Source organism: Dermochelys coriacea, chromosome 5, assembly GCF_009764565.3.
Source record: "Dermochelys coriacea isolate rDerCor1 chromosome 5, rDerCor1.pri.v4, whole genome shotgun sequence".
Classification (NCBI taxonomy): Eukaryota; Metazoa; Chordata; order Testudines; family Dermochelyidae; genus Dermochelys; species Dermochelys coriacea.
The window spans coordinates 91,953,374-91,977,617 of NC_050072.1; the positions used below are offsets into that span (position 1 = coordinate 91,953,374).

At 42.5% G+C, this 24,244-nt stretch overlaps 2 protein-coding genes across 6 annotated transcripts in view; one reads left to right on the top strand and one right to left on the bottom strand.

Annotated features, from left to right (window-relative positions):
- The window catches only part of NAA35 (N-alpha-acetyltransferase 35, NatC auxiliary subunit), a 51,763-nt gene extending 31,608 nt beyond the window's left edge, over window positions 1-20,155 (bottom strand). The window contains exons 1-4 of one of the 4 annotated variants that reach the window (XM_043515145.1): window positions 20,101-20,155; window positions 4,935-5,068; window positions 2,020-2,053; window positions 412-526 (exon numbers count right to left, since the gene is read on the bottom strand). In XM_043515145.1, the coding sequence (XP_043371080.1) occupies window positions 412-526; window positions 2,020-2,053; window positions 4,935-5,058 (273 nt within the window). In that variant the 5' untranslated portion in view covers window positions 5,059-5,068; window positions 20,101-20,155. Of the gene's footprint in view, window positions 1-411; window positions 527-2,019; window positions 2,054-4,934; window positions 5,069-9,473; window positions 9,624-9,868; window positions 10,300-20,100 lie in introns of those variants that run through there. The other 3 variants (XM_038402667.2, XM_038402668.2, XM_038402669.2) reach the window with 3 other exon arrangements.
- Window positions 10,040-24,244, top strand: part of AGTPBP1 (ATP/GTP binding carboxypeptidase 1) — a 174,394-nt gene continuing 160,189 nt past the window's right edge. The window contains exons 1-2 of one of the 2 annotated variants that reach the window (XM_038402649.2): window positions 10,085-10,212; window positions 18,418-18,583. The gene's annotated coding sequence lies outside the window, so the exon portion shown is untranslated. Of the gene's footprint in view, window positions 10,213-18,417; window positions 18,584-24,244 lie in introns of both variants that reach the window. The other variant, XM_038402651.2, reaches the window with a different exon arrangement.

Genomic DNA, 24,244 nt, shown 5'->3' on the forward strand with positions numbered 1-24,244 from the left:
CTGAAGGGAAAATATCATAATACAAAAAGAAAAGGAGTACTTGTGGCACCTTAGAGACTAACAAATTTATTAGAGCATAAGCTTTCGTGAGCTACAGCTCACTTCAAGTGAGCTGTAGCTCACGAAAGCTTATGCTCTAATAAATTTGTTAGTCTCTAAGGTGCCACAAGTACTCCTTTTCTTTTTGCGAATACAGACTAACACGGCTGCTACTCTGAAACCTATCATAATACAAGTTCTCTATTAAATGTTGAAATATTCAGTTTGCATAGGTCATTGATATGATTGTTGAAGTTGTGCATAGCTATGATTTATTAAAACTCTACTTTTCTTTTCATTTTTAAGGCAGCATTAACAGCCAATAAAAAGGAGAGAAGGAAGGAAGGAAGGAAGGAAGGAAGTGACACCAACCTTGATAGCTTGCTCAAAGTTAAGAACCTTTCGATTAACTTGGTTTCCAATCATGCCAGCATCCATCTTGGGATCCATCATTTCAATAGCAGACATAGCTTCAAAAAGACCAAAACTAAGGACAACAATGAAAAGCAACAAACACTTAGTATACAATCATTTAATTTGCACAAAGCAATGGATTTCCACACACTATCATCAGGCACCAGTATCAAACTATTAAATTCTGAGACACTGACAAGTGATGTGTTTTGAGCTTGCCATTTGTCAACACACTGGCTAAGACTGTCAAGAGAGACTAGTGATGTTAGGTGCCCAATCTGAGGAACCTTGTAAGGACCCAACTTTTACGGAGTCTCAAGTCCTCTTGAAAATCCTGGGCTTTATTTTAAACTGAAGAGCACTTCTTTAGCCAAATACCCAGTTACTAAGTATCTGTGCCTACGTATATGCATCTTCACACACACAGAGACAGAACTCATCATACATATCATCCTCTTAGAGATCGAACATTATGCATATCTGATAGCTTTAACTGATTTTAACTAAAACAAACTGAGCTTGATTATGCCACAACCAGAGAAAACATTTACCTTTCTACCCCGACAAACAAGAAATACAGAATTCACGTTTTAAGCCTCAGTTTTATTTTTAAAGAGCGTAATAAAAATCATGCAGAAACAATCCAGTTTCTGACACTATATTCTGTTGCTGTCATAATGGTTAATACTGCTAATAAATGTGTAAGATAACATTCAGGTTAAAGCTGGTATATGGAAAACAGACAGACAAAGCCTCAACTTTGGCATATAACCTACTCAGCAAGTCTGGTGCACAGCCTTCAGAAAGTAGAAGCCACACAAAATACTGCTGCAAAACATAGGCCGATGCTTACTTCCTTGACTTACTTGACTTTAATGATTTGATGTATAATTTTTGTACAAAAATATTATTTTTGAAGCATCTGATATACATTTTGTTAATAATGTTATCTTTGTTAACATGGTGTTAACACCTGAAAAATATTTTTCTGACAAGATAAAAATACTCAGATGGTTAAAAGAGTTTCATGGAAGTGATTTTGACATCAGTGGAATCTAAGCACATGTTCAAGTGCTTTGCTGAATCCAAACCTTAAATCCTGTCATCCTTACACTATATATTACCCACTATTTATCCTAAAATGACATTTTAAATGATAGATTCCATGATTTTAAGGAAGCAAAAGGAGTGAGAGCAGCAGAATAAAGACAACTTAAAGAAAAAATATCAGACTTTAACAAACTCAGATTTCCTAAGTAAGGTCCATGAGAAGAAAATCTAACACAAGGAGTACTTCAGAAGAGCTGTCAGTTTCTCAAGGAGACAATATTAAAGGCACAACTGTAAATTATTCTGATGCAAAGGAAATATAGGAAGACTAGTAAGAGGCCAATATTGCTCCATCAGGAGCTCTTTTATGACCAGAAAATCAGAAAGGACTCCTACAAAAAGTACAAAAAGATTGCATACAAGGACAAAATCAGAAAGGCTAAGTATCTTGTTGGTCACTAAATACTAATATATATTACTCCCATCTCAAAAATTATATCCCTATGGGATACTCACAGCTTGTCATGAAGCAGTTCTCCCAACTTCAATTCTAGAAGGAACACAACAGGACAAATCATTAATTTGGATATTACTCTAAAGCAGCTCATCACAGATATTTAACCAAACAGCTTGCTCAACTGGCTAAACAGGCTTTACACTACAAAAGAAGGAGATACAGAAGAAAGTCATGCATTGTTCCTCTTCCTTTGATGTATATTATGATGCTGAAGGCAAAATATAATACCAAATGTGACAGCGTGACGCAAAGATCTCTTAATGCAACTGGCAGAGGACACAGGGATAGATGGGTCCCCTGGATTCACCAAAAGAACATCATGTAAGGTTGATAATGAAAGCCTATGTCACACAGGTCATCATAATCATTGTGAGCTATATGTACAGAAAAAACATGAAAAGTTAAGCATATATGTTGCAAATCATGTTTCTAACCCTTGCAGCTAAAGGCAGGATACTCAAAGGTAGTGTGCCTAGAGACAAACTTCTCAAGACAGGTGGTGGGAGACAACATCTCCTTGGTGAACCATTGTGTACCTCACAGTAGAAATCTATTACCACAAAGAGGCAAATGCTAATGAAGATCTGGCAGAGACTTCAGAAGGAAACTAACAAGAAGAGGTAAACAGTGCAGGAGCGATGGGAAAATCCTTTTTTCAGATGACGGTCAAAGATCTGGTCTATCTGTGGGAGCAGAGAGGCGTTCTGGCATCTTTCAATCTGTGAAGACAGGTTGCCAGTAAGACCGATTTTATGAAAAGGGGATCTCAGCCATTCTTAACTCAAAATGCTGGGAATCTTGTAAGCTGGTGCAAGCTATTCCTTTGGAAGCATAGATTCTGACAGTTCTGTGAATGTTCAGTGAAACTGGAGCTGGGCACTCCAGAAGAACACTTGCAGAACTTGGGGGTTGGTATGTGGCTATCTCTAACATGTACAGAGACAGCGAGGCCTGTAGAGACTTGAAGGATAGTGCTTTGTGTTGCCAGAGGCTGATGGAGTCAGGGAGCTGAACTATAGAAGGCACAGACAAGACTTCCACACACTAAGGACAGGGGGTAGCAAGGTGCCTCACAACCAGGGTGCCTCTTGGAAGTGTCATAGACAGATAATGGCAATTTTCTGCAAATATCCTCATAAAACCTTATTGAATTAAAGTTTAAGTAACTTTGGGATCCACTGCATCAAATGCAAAGTTCATATATAATTGTGGTCTGGATTGTACGTAACTTCTCTAGGGAACGGATGTGATGTGAGACCTGGGGGTCCAAAGGACTTTACTGAAAATATATCAGACAAAAATGGACTCTGAGGACAGTAAATGCATTTCCAGGGAAACGCCTAAGGAAAGATTAATGTACTTTCCTACCTCCAGTTATGCAAAAACCCTTACACCCTGAAGAGAGGTGATTGCTGATTATCTGTTCGCAGAGGTTGGAGATCAAAGGCCTGAGCTGTATAAAGAAACAGGCTGACCAGTTGGTTAGGAATCTGAGACAGTTATGAACTTGTAACCATGGAGAAAACCCAGTTGTGGGTTTTCAAAGACTGACCTACTAGAGCCTGAGGGTGGAGCTGGGGTGACTTCTGGTAAGCTTTTTAGCATGCATGTAGGTTCTTTATTTTTAATATGTTTTAATTGTAATGGTTTTACCTTAAAAATAAATGTGCTTGCTTAGAAAGAATTGTGTGGCAACTTGTAACTCCTGGCAATTACACTGTTCAGAGCCATTTGAGAGAAAGCAAAGCACAGATACTGGCCTGTTTAGGCAGTCTGGCTTGCTAGAAATATATCAGTGTAAATCAGGGAGCTGTGCAGCCCTAACATCCCAATCAGGAGGGAAAGAGACACAGGTCTCCTCCCAAGAGAAGTGATGACTGGGAGTACCCTTGATGGACTAAGAGAGGGAATACAGGCATAGTTACCATGAAATGTGACACTAACTGCTCAATGCCATCACCCAAGGCACTCCCTTTGTGCCATTCCAACAATTCAAAGGGAACTTAAAATTGCTCTAAGACAGCATTTGAGGATCCCCCTTCTAGATTAGTATAAGGAAATCCTCATATGGTGCATGCAAAATAATGTGTGTAACATACTGGTGGAAAGTTATTTTTGATTTAATGTTGCACCAAGGGTCAGTTCAAAAATTACACACAGGCAAATTAACTCTCAGTAGCAATCTTAACAGTAACTGAAGATATTTGTCTTCCAATAACATGAGAAACTTATCAGTTTTGATTCAAGTGCAGAAATGAATAAAAATCAGCATTGGACAGTCGATTTCTAGGATACAGGGCTGTGTTCAATTTAGGTACATTTGACAGTTCCAGGAAAACAGGAGACAGGTCCAGTATGGATAAACAAGATTTCCCATCAAGAGGAGGATGGGGGGAAAATGATTAAAAGAAAACAATAGAATGAGAGGTTTCAGAGTAGCAGTCGTGTTAGCCTGTATCCGCAAAAAATACAGGAGTACTTGAGGCACCTTAGAGACAAACAAATTTGTTTCAGCATAAGCTTTTGTGGGCTATAGTCCACTTCATCGGATGCATGCCATCCAATGAAGTGGGCTGTAGCCCACAAAAGCTTATGCTCAAATAAATTTGTCTCTAAGGTGCCACAAGTACTCCTGTTCTTTTAACAGAATGAGAAAAACCGTAAGGAGAAAAGCTGCCTGAAAAAAGGAAGGAGGTTTATATCTTCTGAAGAGGGTTGCTAATCTCATGGACCCCAATCCCACTATAAACTTGACACAGGCAGACTCTTGAATCTGCATACTTCCAATAAAGTCAATGAGTCTACCCGTACTGAGCTCATTGCAGGAGTGGAGCCTTAGACTAGAAGGTAACTTCAAGAATTATGGTTGGGCTTCTTAAAAATTGGAATCCTTAAGAGTCTAAGTACAACTTACCTCTACAGGCCTCTTCAAACTCCTGGGTAATATCGATCCAGTTTGTATTACCCTTTTCCATCTTGTCAGGTATATTGAGCTCCCATCCTGAATCATCATCTTCTACTGAAGCTTTCATAACCATAATATTGCACCTATAAATACAAATCATAGATCAAGAATAAACTATAGAAAGTATTTAATGGGAGCCAATGCTTACCTTGCATAAGGAAAAAAATGAACTAGTCAGATGTAAATTCAAAGGGCAACACTGAAAGTTCAGCAGCCCATAATTTGACAACCCCTTTAAAAAGGATGTTGTCTCTTTCAAAATTTCTCCTGAATAGATTTTACTATATAAACTCAAAAACCAGGACAGCAAAATGTTAATATCACCACTCCTCAACTGGAAAACCATTAATAAAGTTACACACACAACCTAAAAAAGACAATCAATTTTTAAAAAAAGCTTAAAGGAATTTTGGGTATTAAACATTTAATTTTTGAGGTTTTATAATAAGCAAAAATCTCTCTCTCTCTTCCATTGCTATGTGAAAGACCGAAAACAAGAAGAATCCGTGAAATTGACTACAAACTGAACACAGTCAGGTGTACAAAGTAAATCACTTTTGCAGTAATAGTAATCTTAGTATAACTTGCAAGCACATTCAGACTCAAATATTATTTTTAAACTGTGCATCATAAAAGGTAACCTATAAAGAATGAATTAAAATATTAGTCTTGTGTTTGAAAAGGACTGTAGGTTTCCTCCTTATTCCTTTGCTTGTTTTACTTTATATATATCAGAAATATCAAGCCTAGTCTTCCCTGGTTTTGCTGGAGTTCCTCTGAGAAGTATGGATGATTCTCAGCACTAACATCCCTCAATTAAAAGCAATGTTGGACATTTAGTGAAGATGTCCCATAAATAATGTTAGTCACCTAAGAACCAAAATTCAAGAATTTTAAAAACAGGTAGTTTAAAAGTCCCTTCCCCTTTCAATTGCTATGTCCTAATAAGGAGGAGAGGATGGAAAATGATAAAATACAGGAGGATCTAATGAGAAACAGACAAATGAAAAAAAGTCCCATTCCATTTTGTCATGCAATAGGGGACAGCCAAAAAATGACAAGTTTTTAAAATGCTTATATACCAATGCTAGAAGTCTAAATAATAAGATGGGTTAACTAGAGTGCCTAGTATTAAATTAGGATATTGATCTAATAGGCATCACAGAAACTTGGTGGAATGAGGATAATCAATGGGACACAGTAATACCAGGGTACAAAATATATCAGAAGGACAGAACAGGTCGTGCTGGTGGGGGAGTGGCACTATATGTGAAAGAAAACGTAGAATCAAATGAAGTAGAAATTTTAAATGAATTAAACTGTACTACAGAATCTCTATGGATAATAATTCCAAGCTTGAAAAATAAGAATATAGCAATAGGGCTATATACAGACCACCTGACCAGGATGGTGTTAGTGACTCTGAAATGCTCAGGGAGATTAGAGAGGTTATTAAAATAAAAAACTCAATAATAATAACGGGGGATTTCAACTATCCCCATATTGACCGGGTATAGATCACCTCAGGAAGGGATGCTGAGATAAAGTTTCTTGACACCTTTCAGAGTAGCAGCCGTGTTAGTCTGTATTCGCAAAAAGAAAAGGAGTACTTGTGGCACCTTAGAGACTAACATTTATTTAAGCATAAGCTTTCGTGAGCTACATCCGATGAAGTGAGCTGTAGCTCACGAAAGCTTATGCTCAAATAAATGTGTTAGTCTCTAAGGTGCCACAAGTACTCCTTTTCTTTTCTTGACACCTTAAATGACTGCTTCTTGGAGTAGCTGTCCTGGAACCCACAAGAGGAGAGGCAATTCTTGATTTAATCCTAAATGGAGCACAGGATCAGGTCCAAGAAGTGAATACAGCTGGACCGCTTAGTAATAGTGACCATAATATAATTAAATTTAACATCCCTGTGGCGGGGAAAACTCCACAGCAGCCCAACGCTGTAGCATTTAATTTCAGAAAGGGGAACTACAGAAAAATGAGGAGGTTAGTGAAACAGAAATTAAAAGGTACAGTACCAAAAGTAAAATTCCTGCAAGCTACATGGAAACTTTTAAAGACACCGTAATAGAGGCTTAACTTAAATGTTACCCCAATTTAAAAAGCACAGTAAGAGAACCAAAAAAGAGCCACCGTGGTTAAACAACAAAGTAAAAGAAGCAGTGAGAGGCAAAAAGGCATCCTTTAAAAAGTGGAAGATAAATCCTAATGAGGAAAATAGAAAAGAGCATAAACTCTGGCAAATGAAGTGTAAAAATATAATTAGAAAGACCAAAAAAGAATTTGAAGAACAGTTAGCCAAAGACTCCAAAAGTAATAGCAAATTTTTTTTAAATACATCAGAAGCAGAAAGCCTGCTGAAGAACTAGTGGGGCCACTGAATGATCAAGATACTAAAAGGTTTCAGAGTAGCAGCCGTGTTAGTCTGTATTCGCAAAAAGAAAAGGAGTACTTGTGGCACCTTAGAGACTAACAAATTTATTTGAGCATAAGCTTTTGTGAGCTACAGCTCACTTCATCCGATGCTCACAAAAGCTTATGCTCAAATAAATGTGTTAGTCTCTAAGGTGTCACAAGTACTCCTTTTCTTTTTTGCAAGATACTAAAGGAACACTCAAAAACGATAAGGCCACTGCAGAGAAACTAAATTAATTCTTTGCATCGGTCTTCATTGTTGAGGATGTGAGGGAGATTTCCAAACCTGAGCCATTCTTTTTGGTGACAGATCTGAGGAACTGTCCCAAATTTAGGTGTCATTAGAGGAGGTTTTGGAACAAATTGATAAACTAAACAGTAATAAGTCTCCAAGTCTTGATGGTATTCACCCGAGAGTTCTGAAGGAAATTGCTGGACTACTAACTGTCATCTGTAACCTATCATTTAAATCAGCTTTTGTACCAAACGACTGGAGAATAGCTAATGTGACACCAATTTTTAAAAAGGGCTCCAGAGGTGACCCTGGCAACTACTGGCCTGTAAGTCTCACTTCAGTACAGGGCAAACTGGTTGAAATATCATGAAGAACAAAATTGTCAGACACATAGAAGAACATAATTTGTTGGGAAATAGTCAACATGGTTTTTGTAAAGGTAAATCAGGCCTCACCAATCTACTAGAATTCTCTGAGGGGGTCAACAAGCATGTGAACAAAGGAGATCCAGTGGTTATAGTGTATTTAGATTTTCAGAAAGCCTTTGACAAGGTCCCTCACCAAAGGCTCTTAAAAAAATAAGCAGTCATGGCATAAGAGGGAAGCTTCTCTCATGGACTGGTAACTGGTTAAAAGATAGGAAACAAAGGGTAGGAATAAATGGAATAGGAATAAATAAATAAATAAATAAAAACCAGAAATCAGTTTTCAGAATGGAGAGAGGTAAACAGTGATCTGTACTGGGCCCAGTCCTATTTAACATATTCATAAACGATCTGGAAAAAGGGGTAAACAGTGAGGTGGCAAAATTTGCAGATGATACAAAACTACTCAAGATAGTTAAATCCAGGCAGACTGTGATGAGCTACAAAAGAATCTCACAAAACTAGGTGACTGGGCAAAAAAATGGCAGATGAAATTTAATGTTGATAAATGCAAAGTAATGCACACTGGAAAACTATACATATACGATGGGGTCTAAATTAGCTGTTACCACTCAAGAAAGAGATCTTGGAGTCATTGTGGATAATTCTCTGAATTCATCTACTCAATGTGCAGTGGCAGTCAAAAAAGCAAACAGAATGTTGGGAATCATCAAGAACACAATAGATAAGACAGAAAATATCATATTGCTTCTATATAAATCCATGGTACACCTCCACCTTGAATACTCTGTGCAGATGTGGTCACCCCATCTCAAAAAAAGTATATTGGAATTGGAAAAGGTTCAGAAAAGGGCAACAACAAATGATTAGGGGTTTAGAATGGCTTCCGTATGAGGAGTGATTAATAACACTAGGACTTTTCAGCTTGGAAAAGAGGTGACGGGGGGGGGGGGGGACATGATAGAGGTCTATAAAATCATGAGTGGTATAGAGAAAGTAAATAAGTAAGTGTTATTTACTCCTTCTCATAATACAAGAACAAGGGGGCACCAAATGAAATTAATAGGTAGCAGGTTTAAAACAAACACAATAAAGTATTTTTTCAGCCAAAGCACTGTCAACCTCTGGAACTCCTTGCCAGAGGGTGTTGTGAAGGTTCAAAAGGGAGCTAGATAGATTCATGGAAGATAGGCCCATCAATAGCTATTAGCCAGGATGGGCAGGAACGGTGTCCCTAGCCTCTGTTTGCCAGAAGCTGGGATTGGGTGACAGGCCATGGATCACTTGATGGACCTTTGGTCTGACCCAGTACAGCCATTCTTATGCTCAGCTTTCCCTCTCCTAGCTCTGGTGCTGTCACCATTTCACTAGTTCTCCAATAATCATGGGGGGCAGAGAACAGTGGGGGGGGGGCACTGTTAAAATAAATAAATGAAACCAGACCTTCCTTACAGAAGCGAAGAGTAGATACAGAGGCCAATTGTTTTTTCCTTCGCTGGTCACCTGTGGCCCCAGCTCCAAGTTACTGCAGTTCCCAATGGGAGAACACCCCGGGGGACAGCACGGCCAGCGGTGGGGATGAACGCAGGCGCCTCCGCCGGCATCCCAGCGACCCTGCCCTGGCCATGTCCGCAGCGCGCGGGCACCTCGCAGGCCAGGCGCTGCCACGGCCGCGGCACGGGACAGCGGCTGGCCTGGCGGGGGCCCCGCCCGGGGCCATCACGGGGGTCCCCAGCAGGCAGGCCTGCGAGGGACTCCGTACCACACGCGCGCCCACGCCCGGCCCGGCCCGGCCCAGCCCCCGAGTGGCCCCTCCCACGCCGGACAGGGGGCTTCACCTCGAGGGGCCGCGCTGGGCCCTGTGCGGGTCACGCCCCTGTCACCTCACCGTGCCCGTTGCCTCCGTCTCGGGCAGCAACCAGCCAAGGCACCCTCTCCGTTCGGAGCGCGGCCCTGCTGCTGCGCATGCGCAAAATCACCCCGAGTTCCTGGCCGGGCGGCATTGCACGAGCAGGTTCTCACGCATGCGTGCACAAGCCGTCCCCTCCCAGGAGGACCGGCGTGGGCGGGGTGCATCCTGCGGATGCTCATGCGCAAACCCCATAAACTGCCCCGGGGGGTTAGTTTACTACGTGTGGCGCGGAAGGAGGCTCGGTCAACAGGGATTCTGTCGCTGAATGAGGTGGGGGTGTCGCATGAAGAACAGGGGACGGACGGAGGGAGAGGGGTTGGGTGGCTGGGGGCGGGGAGGAGTGGGGCTCCTGCGCGGTGCGGTCTGGCTCGGACCCTGGCCGGCCTCCTTTTTTTCTTTGCACCTGGGCGGGTGAGTTTGCTGCTCCCCCCGCGGGGAGGGGGAGGGGGCAGGGGCAGCGTCAGCGTCGTGCCACCCCTCTGCCAGGAACTGGAGTGGGGGAGTCATTTGCTGTGGGGCAAAGGGGGCAGGTGTGTCCCCCCACGCGTTTCATAGGGTCTGTATGTACTGTGCTGTCCTCCCTCCTAGACTTTGAAGGTTGTAATGTAACCACATGTAAAACCCTGTTCTTGACGCATCTTCCCACAAGCCTTCAATTTTCCTGAAATGATGCTCCTGTCTTATACTTGTAAGAAGCACACCGGATCTTTATAGGGGAGAAGGCAGCACACTACATTTATTGAGACTACAACCGTTAGGATATGCTTTTCAATCACTCTCTCTCTCTCTCCCCCCTGCCAGTTGATGTTTATAGTTACCAGTCCAGAGTATGGATCGATCTAGGGGCCAGCCAGATTGATTGTAGAGGGGAGCAGGGCTCTGTCAGTTGTGATCCAGTGCTCCTGGAGTGTGGCAAGATGAACCCAAAGTCCCATGGCCAAGCACCCTGTTCTTAAAGTCGTCTTTTTCTCTGTTGAAGTCTATGGTTTTTGCTGGGTCAGTTTGTGACCAGTTACTACTTAATTGGTGTATCTTTTGATGTAAAAAGAACAGGAGTACCTGTGGCACCTTAGATTAACAGATTAGCACATAAGCTTTCGTGAGCTACAGCTCACTTCATCAGATGCTGTAGCTCATGAAAGCTTATGCTCTAATAAATTTGTTAGTCTCTAAGGTGCCACAAGTCCTCCTGTTCTATTTGCGGATACAGACTAACACAGCTGCTACTCTGAAACCTTTTGATGTAAACATTCCAATACACCTCTGAGAGGGTCATCCTGTCCTGGTTCCGATTTAATCAATTGTCCTGTCTTTAGGGGTGCCAGCCTTCACCTCAGGGTCGTCAATCTGCCCTTCTTTCAGTATGGATGTGCATTGATGATTCTCTGGTGTCATTAAGTCTCTTCACTCCTTCCTTGATTATCTGGCTATAACAATGGCCTTCACAACTTATCTTTTCTTGATGCATATATTCCTCATTCATACAAACAGTGTCAGTTTATTTTGAATCTCCTTAACTTAGACACAATACAAGATCCTGTCTTTTACTTACTGAATCTTAAAACAAAGACATGTATATTTAACTAGAGTGCCTAATTTGTAATACATATAGGAAACTGTAGCAGGGTGGTCACCTGCTCCTGCCCTGAAGGGCTTAAAACAGCCCAGGGGAGGGCTGTGGCTGGGGCAAGCAGCCCAGGCTGATTGGGGGGAAAAGATTCAGCTGGGGCCATGCCCCAATCAGGGCTTTGGTGGCCCTTATAAGAGGGCAGTGGGCCAGGAGCACAGAGGCTCTCTGGCCTTTTGAGAGGGAGAGACCTGGCTGCCATAAACTGAGTAGGGTACCTAGACTGGAGCAGGGCTGGGGGAAGGCCAGAGGAGCTGGGGAGCTCCGGCCTGGAAACCCCTCAGGCTGCAGGCCTAACCTAAGGCCAAATAGGTACTGGGGTTGCAGGGGGCAGCCAAGGGGAGGTGGAGGCAGCAGTTCCAAACCCCCACTGCCTGTGATGAGTGGCTTGTACACTGCAGTCCGCCCCAGTGAACGGGGGCTAGGTGGTGACTGGCAGTAGCCATATGGTGAGGTGAGGTGGGGATAGGGGGTTGGGGGTTCCCTGAGGAGGGGAGACCCAGAGACTGTGGCGGTACTGCTAGGGGGCAGCCTCCAAGGGAAAGGGGCACCGGGGTCCAGGAGGGACACGGGGTCAGCAAGAGGTGAGACACCAGCTGACAGAGGGCACTCCGGAGGCTGGCAAGCTAATTCCCTGGACGACCAGCAGGAGGTGCCACAGGGGTGAGTCTCACATTGCTACAGAAACCATAGTAGACATTATAACTTATCCTAAAACAAAAGGGTGACCATAATCAGTCATAAGGATTGTTCTGGTCTGTCCCTGCCTTAACATCAGTACAGACACTGGCAATCTGTCAGGTGCGTTTCTACCAGTGTCCCAGAGGTCATTCCTTTCTGCTGTTCAAAAAGAGTGGCTGACAGGATGAAATCAAATCATACATTAATTCACATAGTACAATTATAAAATCCGGCTCCTACACCTGCAATGGAGTTCTTACCGCCAAATTTAAATGGGAAACCTCCATCCAGCAGCATGTCCCCATCTTTCTGCTTTATTACAAGCCCCAGGATGATGAGCACTAGTCTTGCTGCTTTGAATTAGAGTAGATGGTAGATTCTCTAACTTGGAAGTCTTTAAATCAAGATTTGAGGACTTAAGTAACTCCGCTAGAGGTTATGAGTCTATTACAGGAGTGGATGGGTGAGGTTCTATGGCTTGCAATATGTGGGAGATCAGACTAGATCATGATGATGCTTTCTGGCCTTAAAGTCTATGAGAGCCAAAGGCAACAGCTCCTTCAGCCTGTGTATTACTGTGATTATTTCTCATGTATTCCTAACAGAGGAGGGAGTGATGCCTATAAATCCATAGCACAACCGTGAGCACTTGAACTCCGATGTGTGTGTCATCTGTAGCCATCCTGGGATTCACCCAGTCATCAACATTTTGATCACTTGGTCCACCAATAACACTAGGTATTTCTATGGACCTGTCCATCTGACAACCTCCAACCACTTTACAAAGTTAACATTAATGGATTTATGAAAAGCACCTACCAAAGTGTGTTCATCATATTATAATAGTAAAGATGAAATAAACTGTGTCCTTGTCTAGACTCTCAGCTGAATCATAGAAATGAAGGTTTAGAAAGGACCTCAAGAAGTCATCTAGTCCTTTCCCCTGCGCTGAGGCAACAGAAAATATATCTAACCCGTATCTAGCAGATGTTTATGTAATCTGCTCTTAAAAACTGTCAGACAGGGATTCCACAATCTCCCAAGGTAACATGCTTCAGTACTTAATTATTCTTATAGTTTAAGTTTTTCCTAATATTTAACCTAAATCTCTTGCTGCAAAATAAACCAATTGCTTTTTCTCCTACCTTCAGTGGATATGGAAAACAGTGGATCCCTATTGTCTTTATCACACCCTTTTACATATTTGACGACTGTTACTGTGTGTCCTCTCTAGACCAGTGATTTCAACCTTTTTTCATTTGCAGGCCCCTAAAAATTTTCGAATGGTGGTGCAGACCCTTTGGAAATCTTAGACATAGTCTGCGGACCCCCAGGGGTCCATAGACCACAGGTTGAAATAGGATATATTAACAGGAATGTCATATTAGAGCGGGGGTTGGCAACCTTTGGCACGCAACCCATCATGGTAATCCACTGGTGGGCTGCAAGATGTTTTGTTTACGTTAACTGTCCTCAGACACAGCCCTGTGCAGATCCCAGTGGCCGTAGTTTTTGTTCTCAGCCAATGGGAGTTGCGGGAAGCGGCACGGGCCATAGGGACATGCTGGCCGCCACTTTCTGCAGCTCCCATTGGCTGGGAAGAGCAAAGCACGGCCACTGGGAGCAGCAGAGGCCGTACCTGTGGATGGTCAACATAAACATAACATCTCGTGGCCCACCAGTGGATTACCGTGGTGGGCCGTATGCCAAAGGTTGCCAATCCCCCGTATTAGAGAGACAATGTGGGTGAGGTCATATCTTTTATTGGACCAACTTCTGTTGGTGAGAGAGACAAGCTTTTGAGCCATACAGAGCTCTTCTCTTCAGGTCTGGAAAGGGCAAGGGACAAGGTGGAACAGATTGTTTAGCATAAATAGATAGCACATATTATAAAGGACCATTCAAGATAGAATGGCCTATTTACACTCTGCCGTCATAGAACAAAAAGAGTTGGGGGTTACCTTGTCTTTTACAATATATTCTAGCTACTTAGGCTAAACCACCTGTTCCACCTGGCATTTTGCTGTGATGCTGGGAGTACTCTTCCCAGACCTGAAGAAGAGCTGTATGTGTTTCTAAAGCATCTCTCTCTCACCAACAGAAGTTGGTCCAATAGAAGATTCTTTCTCACCTTGTCTCTCTAATATGACATTCCAGTTAATACACCCCAGAATACTTGCCTTTTTCACAACAGTGTCACAGTGTTGACTCGGGCTTGGTCTACACTACAGAGTTAGGTTGATGTAAGGCAGCTTATGTGAACCTAATTATGCCAGTGTCTACACTAGAATGCTGCTTTTGTGGGAGTAAGTGGCCTGCTACACTGATATAATAACTCCACCTCCACAAGAGCTGTAGTGCTTATGTCATTGTAGTTAGGGCGATGCACTGTCCCTGTAGACACTTACATTGGCTGTCATTCTTGTCAGTTTCATGGCTGCCTCTTGCTCAGAGCAGCAGCTGGGGCTCACAGCTGGAGCCATGAAACCCACAAGAATGTTAGTTTCGCTTCTGGTGGCTCCAAAGCCCAGTGCTGGGCTTACAGCTGGCCACCCCACCCCAGCTGTCACCTGGGTGCCCTGTTTACAGCTGGAGACACCACCTCAGGATGACAGTCCAAACTGTGAGCCTAGCACTGGGCTCAGTTTCACAGCAAGGAGCCTCCAAACTGTGAAATTGACATTTTTGTCAGTTTCACAGCTCCAGCTAGGGCCCCAAGCTGCTGCTCTGAGCCAGAGCTAGCCATGAAACTGACAAGAATGTCAATTTCACTTCTGGTAGGCTCTGTGCTGTGAAATTGAGGGGCATCAGGCTTGCAGCTTGGGCTGTTATCTCATGGTGGGTGGGGGCTCCATTTATGAGCCCCACACGACTGTCAGTGCTTGACATTTGGCTGTCAATGCCCACAATGCCCGACTTCAGTCAGTGCAGCAATCTTGGTGTGGACACCAACAGTTGATTGAATTACTGTGGTGGCTGTAGGTCTACCTAAATTAAGTTGACCTAATTTTGTAGTACAGACAAGCCATCAAATTCAATTTGTGATCCGCTATAACCCACAGATTCTTTCTGCAGTAGCACTGCCTAGCCAGTTATTCCCATTTTATTTGTTCGTTTGATTTTTTTTCTTCCTAAATATAGTATTTTGCACTTGTCTTTATTTAATTTCATCTTATTGATTTCAGTTCTCCAATTTATCAAGATCATTTTGAATTCTAACCCTGCCCTCCAAAGTGCCTGCAACCACTCTGAGCTTGGTGTCATTTGCAGTCCTTCTAAGTGTTCTCACTTCTCCAACATCCAAGTGATTAATGGAAATACAGAATAATATTGGACCCAGGATAGTCTTCTGCAGGCTCCCATGTTAAAAATTGGTTCAGCTGCACCCACTGCTGACAACAAGCAAATTTTATAATGTGAACAAGGCAGGGAGACGTTACAAGAAAATAGTCATTTTCTTTGATATGGAGATGACTGTATCCAGCTCAATACTCTGTTGTAAGGTGAGATCATTGTTCTTGAGTCAGTTTAATTATGTCCTGTTTCATTATTTTAAATATTTTATTTTCTGTTACTCAAGGAAAAGTAGTTTAGCTTTCTTATAGAAGGAAATGTTTGCTTGTTGACCCAATTTCTTGTTTACTAGTACAATTCCACAAGTGTGGAAATTTGTGTCTCAATATCAGATCCCAGACTCAGATCAGTGTCTCTTTGCTTCTCATGCATTTTGCTATGCTTTGCAGGATTCATGTTCTCTTTCCAGTGCTGCTAGTTCTATTTAATCAACCCCACCAGCCAGAATTGTGCAGCACGCTGTGGTCCTGAGAAGCAGAACCTCTGTTTCCCATCAATATAGAAATGTCTGTGCCCATGCACAGAGGCAGGAAAGAGGGTGTGTGTATGTGTGTGGTCTTTTTTTTTTTTTTTTTTTTTTTTTTTTTTTTTTGAAAAGGGTTGAAGAAATATGGATGAAGCTGGGAGAATAAGAAGCTAGAGAGAAGCAACATCCAAAAATAGAAATTTCTTTAACATTTAGAGTTAAAAGAATTATTTAGAGAAAAAATAATTAAGAAATTTAAGTACTGAACATTGTATAAGATCTAGAATGAGAGAAAACAGAAAGAGGAAGGAAAATATATACCAAGCCATAACATGTAAGGAAATAAAGTGTAAAGGAAGCAAGATGAAAAGGAGAAGGAAAACAAAGTGAATCATAAGTAAATTTTATAAAAATGAAATGGAGTGTAATGGAAAAATTTAACTAAGCTACACCCAAACAATATTGATTTTATATGTTTGAACCAAACACACTAAAGTTTTAGTTGTTTTGTTTTTTTTTTAATATCCTTCCCACAGCAATGTCAGTGCACAGAATGGACACCAGTCTCTTCCATTCCTCTCTGTTATTTGCTGCTGCTTCCATTTGCTCTGTGGACTTGAGATCAATTATTCTGCCCTTCCTGCTAAGGATTCTTTTTAAGGTTTCTCTTGGCACCTTTGTTTCATCTTACCAGGTGATCTCCACTTGATGACTTCATGTGGGAGTCTGTGTTGGCATCTGGAGTACATGCTGCAAATATGCCAAGAGCTTCCATCTCATTCTGGTGGAAACAGTCTGCTTGTTGGTGATTTCTTGGATTTCTTCATTGGTGATGAAGTCTTTACAACCAATGAGCACAATATTTTGTAAGCACTTATTTTTGAAGGCATCTAACATTTCTGTCTAACATTTTAGTAGCTTTCCAGCTCTTGCAGCTGTATGTTAGCACTGAGATCACATTTGATTGAAAATTCTCAGTTTTGTTCTGGTCCTGTATATCTTTGATTTCCATATTTATTTTTTTTTGAGTTTAGAAAATGCTATGGATATCTTTCCTGTCCTAGATATCGCTATCTTCTTGAGATCTCCGTTGACTAATAGGATGCTGCCCAGATAGATGAATTGTTCTACTCGCCATGTCTGAGTTTCAAGGATGTTTGTTTTAGTAGAACTAATTATGAGCCCTGCTTGCATACTATTTTTGCCAAGTTCTCTTTGTAACTTTTCAGGGATATTTCTCACTAGTGCAATATCAATAGCAAAGTCTAGGTCTTCTGGCATTTGCCTTCTACTCATGCTATATCAGTGTGTGTGTTGCTAAAACACTTCTTTATCCAATCTATGGCATTACCAAACAATGAAGATAAAATGCAGACGTGTTTCATGCCAGACTCCACATTGAACCACTCTGTCTGGTTGATAAACCTTAGCGAGCAATTTGCATCTCTGTACATGGCCTTGACGATACTGACAACTTGAATGGGATTCTGTAGGATTTAAGAATATTCCACAATATATATCTGTGCAGGCTGTCAAATACCTTTTGAAAAATCAATGAAATTAATGAAGAGGGGAACTTGCCATTCTATGCACACTTCTGTGACAGTCCTTAATGTGAATATCTGATCTATATAGGATCTCTTGGCCCTGAATCCAGCCTGTTCTCTAAGCTTTGTATCCTCTGCCTCTTTTGTCCTGTGTTGTATCACACTGCAGATGGCTTTCCCTACAACAGAGTAATGTAACTTCTCTCCAGTTGTAAGATCACCCTTTTTTTGCATATTCTGACAATGATTCCATGTTTCCACTGGTCAGGAGGGGTCTCTTTTTCCCCAGTTGGGGGGGTTACAGCAGATATCCTTCTTGTGGAAGCCCTGTTGTAGAGTTTCAACAGCATATTGCAGGCATATGGTAGTTCCATCATCTTACACATGAAGATGTCAGGTACCAGACCAGCCAGCCTCTACCCTCTTCCCAAATGATTCAGCACAGGCTCGGATGGCATACATCTGTTCTGTATGTTGGAGTCCATACCAGCCCATAAGTTTTATGCATTAGATCCAACAAGAGCTGGATGAAGACCTTGCAGATGGCCTCACGCATACTGGAGGGATGAAGTGGCTTCCAACCTTGTCTGTATTGGCCTTCTTGTAGAACAGGCTGCAATGTTTGCAGGAGACTGGGCTCTCTGGAAATGGGTTACCCAAAGTGTGCACTCTACACTTCACATGCAAGAGAATTAATGAAACGAATGAATTGAAAATCTGTCAATTTTGTTAGGCTGGAGATAAAGTACTTTTAGCATTTCTGCTGTAACTTGATCATCTCCCTCCACTTTACTTTTCAGCTTTTTGATTGCAGCCTGTACTTCTGACATCTCTATTGGACTGATGTTAATGACAAGCTGGTCTAGCTCACATGTTTCATCAAAGTCTGGTGCTGAGATGGGCCTGGGGCTATTGAGGACATTTTTGATATGCTCTGCCCCTCCGTTTTTCTGTTCTACCTCAGTTGTAAGTATTTTTCCATCTTTGCTTTTTATTGGCCCATGTCCTATTTTGAAATTTCCACACTGATTTTAATCACTTGGGAAATGGCGCTGTGGTTTCCTATCATAGCTGCAGCTTCAGCTGCTAGGTCTTCAACATATCTTCATTATCTTTCTTTGCATTTTATCCACATAGAATTATAATTCCATTTCTGTCACTGACTCCTTTGTTTAGTGCATGTTACTTTTGCTTCAGTTTGATCATCTGACAAACTGTGGTAATATCCACTTTACAGAGGTGGTATAAGAATTAAGACTAATATTTTTCAAACCTGGGTGCCTGAAGTTAGGCACCACTGTCCATATATGGCCAGTTAATTAAGTGACCAACTTTTTGCAGGTGATAAGGACGAAGTTTCCACTGACTGCAGTGAGTGTTCCAAGGTGCTTAACATCTTTTAAAATCAGGCCACTGATTTAGGTGCCTGTGACGTAGTAGGGATTTTCCCTTGTTATGTTGTATGTGAGTCTTACTGTTTTGCATGAATGCTGTGTATGCCTCACTTTCCCTGTGTATTGCACCAATGTCTAGGTGGTGGGAATAAGGGTCTGTAACTTTTGCGGCGGCTGCTCCAGCTGCCTGCACAGATGCAATAGCTGCCCCTTCATAACCTGAGACCCAGGAGGGAGATCCGACCAGGTGTCTCTTGGCCCAGGAAGCGAGACAAAGGCCAGAGGAGGAGCCATGGGCAGGGCAGGGGCCAGGCAGCTGGAAAAGAATCAGTTTTGGCTGGCTTGGGGCGCAGAGGGAAGGCCAGAGTCCCCAAGATGGACTTAGCACAGAAATCAGTCACTTTCAGCCAACAGGTTCATTTTACACTGCTGAGAGTCGCATCTGACTGCGGAGTTGGGGTGTGTCAAGGCCGAGTCCCCACTCTGGCACTTTGAGTGCAGAAGGTGGGGGCCCATAAGGATTCTAAAAATTAATACTAGCCACTCCCGGCTTGTATTAAACTCCCAAGGTTACAGCTTTTCTCTGACCATGGATGGGTTGATGCTGCCACCACCCAAGTGAAAAAATCCCTTTGAGAACCCAGGAAGGTGCACTTGGGAATGCCTTCCTATGGGACATCCTCAAGCCCTTTCACCACCCTCCAGGGAAGGAGCTGAAAAAGAAAACAAAGGAAATCAGTTGTTGCCACCAGCTAATTAAACAACATGCACAAACCTCTTTGGACACAACTTCAGTTCTGTTCTTAAAGGTAAATTTTACTAAAAACAAAAAGAAAATACATCTGGAAACTCAGGCTGTTGCTAGATTTAAAAAAAAAATACAAAAATTAAGACTCAAGAATAGGTTTCTTGAGGTTCAGCTTAAAGGTTACATGCAAAACAAAAGCACCTGGGGTTAGCACAGAGGAATTCACGAGCCATAAAGAAATAAACCCAATCACATCTTTCTAGTCACTTCCTGATCTGCTTACTTATCTGGGGGGTTTAAATTAGTAGTTTCTAGGTATGAAATGATGACTTTTTTCATACCTGGCCCAAAGCTTTTTGCAGCAGAGTTCCAGCCCTGTGTCTCCTCTCTGGGAGAAAAACAAAGTGGAAGTTTTTCTTTCATTTTAAAAAGTTCTAGCCTTCCCATTGGCTCTTTTAGTCAGGTGCCCACTCCCTTCCCTTTACCTATGCAGGGAGACTTTTTAACCCTTTACACGATAAAGCAAGTAAAGAACTACTAACAGGGACTTTATAGGTAACTGGCTAGGTGGGTGTCCATAAAAGGGAGCTCTTCTCCCTTCCCCCTGCCCACTTTCATTTATCACAGGGTGCAAGGCCCTCTGGCTTCCCCAGGAGGCCTGCCCTGGTGGACTCACTGCAGGAAGTGCATGGTGTGGATTGGGATGTTGAATGCACCAAGGATGGACCCAGGAAGGTCAAAGCTATGTAAGCTTCTTGTCCTGGAGATGGTATGCTCAGAGAGAGAAGGCTCTCCCAGAGTCCTGGGTGGCTCCATATGGAGTAGTTCCAGAGCATCGCCCTGATGACTCCATGGTAGTGCCTAAATATGCAAAGATGCCTAACTTTAGACACCCAAATTTAGAATATTTGCCATAATTCTTTAATGTTTATACATCATATTGAATATATAAAGCACATTATTCATTATTTGTTTATTTTCTTTTTTTTTTACATACATTCAGCAGGAATCATGCAAGGGTGGTGGTGGGCCCTTTGGTTCTGATGGATCTAAGCCAGAGGCATGCATAGAAATTTTAAATTTGATCCCTTTTGGAGGGTCATGTTCTGTGTCCCTGCTGGTTCACTCTCGCTCCCCCCTGTGCTGCAGCCTCTGGGCTGGAGAAGCTATCAGCTCCTTCCATTGTCATGGGGCCAGGAGGCGCTTGCTCTCTGCCCCCTACCCCCATCACAGCCCTGGGGCAGGAGGAGCTGTGAGCTCCCCCTGGGGCTGGAGGAGTTCTGTGCCCCTGATAATTATTTGGAGGCCTGTGCCCCCCCTTTTGCCTAAGGGTTAATAAGAATATGGTGCAGTGATGTACTGCAGGGATCTCTTAAGGAACAACAGTGATGTGATATTAAAATTTTGCCACCAAACTAAAAGGAGCATTGGGTGATTTCCTTGTCTCTGGAGTTCACCCCCTATTGCAATGAATCATCCCTGCCAGAGGCTGCATATTTCCATGGTGTTTATGCAAATATTTTTGATGAGCAACTTCTTTGCCTTTGCGATGTACTGTATTGTATCAGGTGCTGTGTATTTTCCACAGGAGTCCCGGGGTCGTATATCTCTATACATTTCCACAAGGGCTTTAATCCTCCCCTCACCTTTTCCAAATTACACAAATTGAATGTTTTCAATATACTCTGGATATTTGTCAAAAACAAAATATAAACATGTCCAGCCAGTGCCCTTAATATAATTTTCTTACCAAGTGGTGTTGCATCCTGGATCATAAGGCAGTAACTATAGTTAAAAGGGAAACAAATTACTATGCTTATCAACAGTAAGGGTGAATTGATGAAAACTCATACTGTAGGAGCTCAGTGTTAATCACAGGTAAAAACACTTTGTTGGGAGTGTTTAAGACTATAGCAGCACATTATTTATATGAAAGGGATGGTGTTACCTATTTCAGCATCATTACTGTTGCACTGAAGGATGCTGGAAAGTTTAATGAATTAGATGCATAAAGTTCAGGGGTTCACATACTTGATTGCACTGCACCCCCCTTCTGACAATAAAAATCCCTTCTCGACCCCAGGAAGGGGGATCGAAGCCTGAGCTTGCCTGAGCCCCACTGCCCGGGGTAGGGGTGGGGGCAAAGCCCAAGTCCCACCACTCTGGGTAGGGGGGCTGAAGCTCAAGGGCTTTAGCTCCTAGTCAGGGGGCCTGCAACCTGAGTCCTGCCACCCAGGACTGAAGCCCTCGGTCTTCGGCTTTGGCCGTGGGCAGAGGGGCTTGGGCTTCAGCCTCGATTCCCAGCAAGTCTAAGCCAGCCCTGGCAACCCCATTCAGAGAGGGTTGCAACCCACTTTGGGGTCCCAACCCACAGTTCGAAAACCGCTAATCTAATCCAAACCCTATGGCAAGATTTACAGGTCCATGTGCACTTTTATCAAAAGATCTCAACATCAAGGTTGTCTTCATAAAGAGCAGGTCAATTGTATTGGGACTAACTAATGGAGCAAAGAGACATGGGGGTACTTAAAGGTCAGTTATTGGGAACTACAATAACAGGAGAGATGCTGGTGCCCCAAAAGGAGCACTGAGTTTATGGGAAACTCGGTTCCCTATTTCATTACAAGACTGTAGTCTGGATCATATCTTATGGTCATTCCACAAATATGCTTATTGTATAAATAGACTAACTCAATGTTTAATTGCAACCAATTTTTCAGAAATCTACGTGGCTCATGGGATTAATAAAGGAACGTATAAAGGGAGACTATGCCAGGCTGGGGAAGATGCTTAAGGAAATCGAGGCTCAGGTGATCTTCAGTGGGATTCTGCCTGTTCCTAGAGAAGGGCAAAAAAGGTGTGACGAGATGACCATCAACAGATGGCTCAGGCAGTAGTGCTATAAGGAGAGCTTTGGGATGTATGGCCACTGGGAGGCATTCATGGACAGAGGTCAGTTCTGTCGGGATGGACCTCATCTGAGTAGGGAAGGAAATAGACTTCTAGGATGGAGGCTGGCACAACTGATAAAGAGAGCTTTAAAATAGGAATTTGGGGGTGATGGTTCAGAGACATCCAGGTAATCTCCACGCTGGATTTTAACATTGAGAGGGAAGAAAACCAAGTAAGAAGGGAGACAGCTGTGGGTAGGAGAATGGACATAAGGAGGAAGGGCAGTGTGGGTACCAGTCTAATAGGTTATACTGGCTGTAGAATGACTGTGCCTAATAGGGTACAAAATGTGAGCGAGGCCAAACAGCAAAAATTAAGATGTTTGTACACCAATGCGAGGAGCCTAGGTAACAAAATGGAAGAACTAGAGCTACTGGTGCAGGAAGTGAAACCAGATATTATAGGGATAACGGAAACATGGTGGAATAGTAGTAATGACTGGACTACAAGTATTGAAGGGTATGTTCTGTTTAGGAAAGACAGAAGTAAAGGTGGTAGAGTAGCATTGTATATCAATGATGAGGTAGAATGTAAGAAGCGATGGAATGGATAAGACAGAGTCCGTCTGGGCAAAAATCACATTGGGGAAGAAAACTACTAGAGCCCCCCATGTCATAGTGTTTGGGGTGTGCTATAGACCTCCGGGATCTAATTTGGATATGGATAGAGCCCTCTTCAATGTTTTTAATGAAGTAAATACTAGTGGAAACTGCGTGATCATGGGAGACTTTAACTTCCCAGATATAACCTGGAGGATGAGTGCTAGTAATAATAACAGGGCTCAGATTTTCCTAGATGCAATAGCTGCTGGATTCCTTCATCACGTAGTTGCTGAACCAACAAGAGGGAATGCCATTTTAGTGAGTAGTGAGGACCTCATAGAAGAAATGGTTGTAGGGGACAACCTTGGTTCAAGTGATCATGAGCTAATTCAATTCAAACTGAACAGAAGGATAAACAAAAATAAATCTGCAACTAGGGATTTTGATTTCAAAAGGGCTGACTTTCAAAAATTAAGGAAATTAGTTACGGAAGTGGATTGGACTGAAGAATTTATGGATCTAAAGGTAGAGGAGGCCTGGGATTACTTTAAATCAAATCTGCAGAAGCTATCAGCATCCCAAGAAAGGGGAAAAAATTCATAGGCAGGAGTTGTAGACCAAGCTGGATGAGCAAGCATCTCAGAGAGGTGATTAAGAAAAAGCAGAAAACATACAGGGAGTGGAAGATCCAGGGGAGGGATCAGCAAGGAAAGCTACCTTATTGAGGTCAGAACATGTAGGGATAAAGTGAGAGGCTAAAAGTAAAGTAGAGTTGGACCTTGCAAAGGGAATTAAAACCAATAGTAAAAGGTTCTAAAGCCATATAAATACAAAACAAAGAAGTGGGACCGCTAAACACTGAGGATGGAGTGGAGGTTAAGGATAATCTATGCATGGCCCAGTATCTAAACAAATAAATACTTTGCCTCAGTCTTTAATGAGGATCTTAGGGATAATGGTAGCATGACAAATGGGAATGAGGATATGGAGG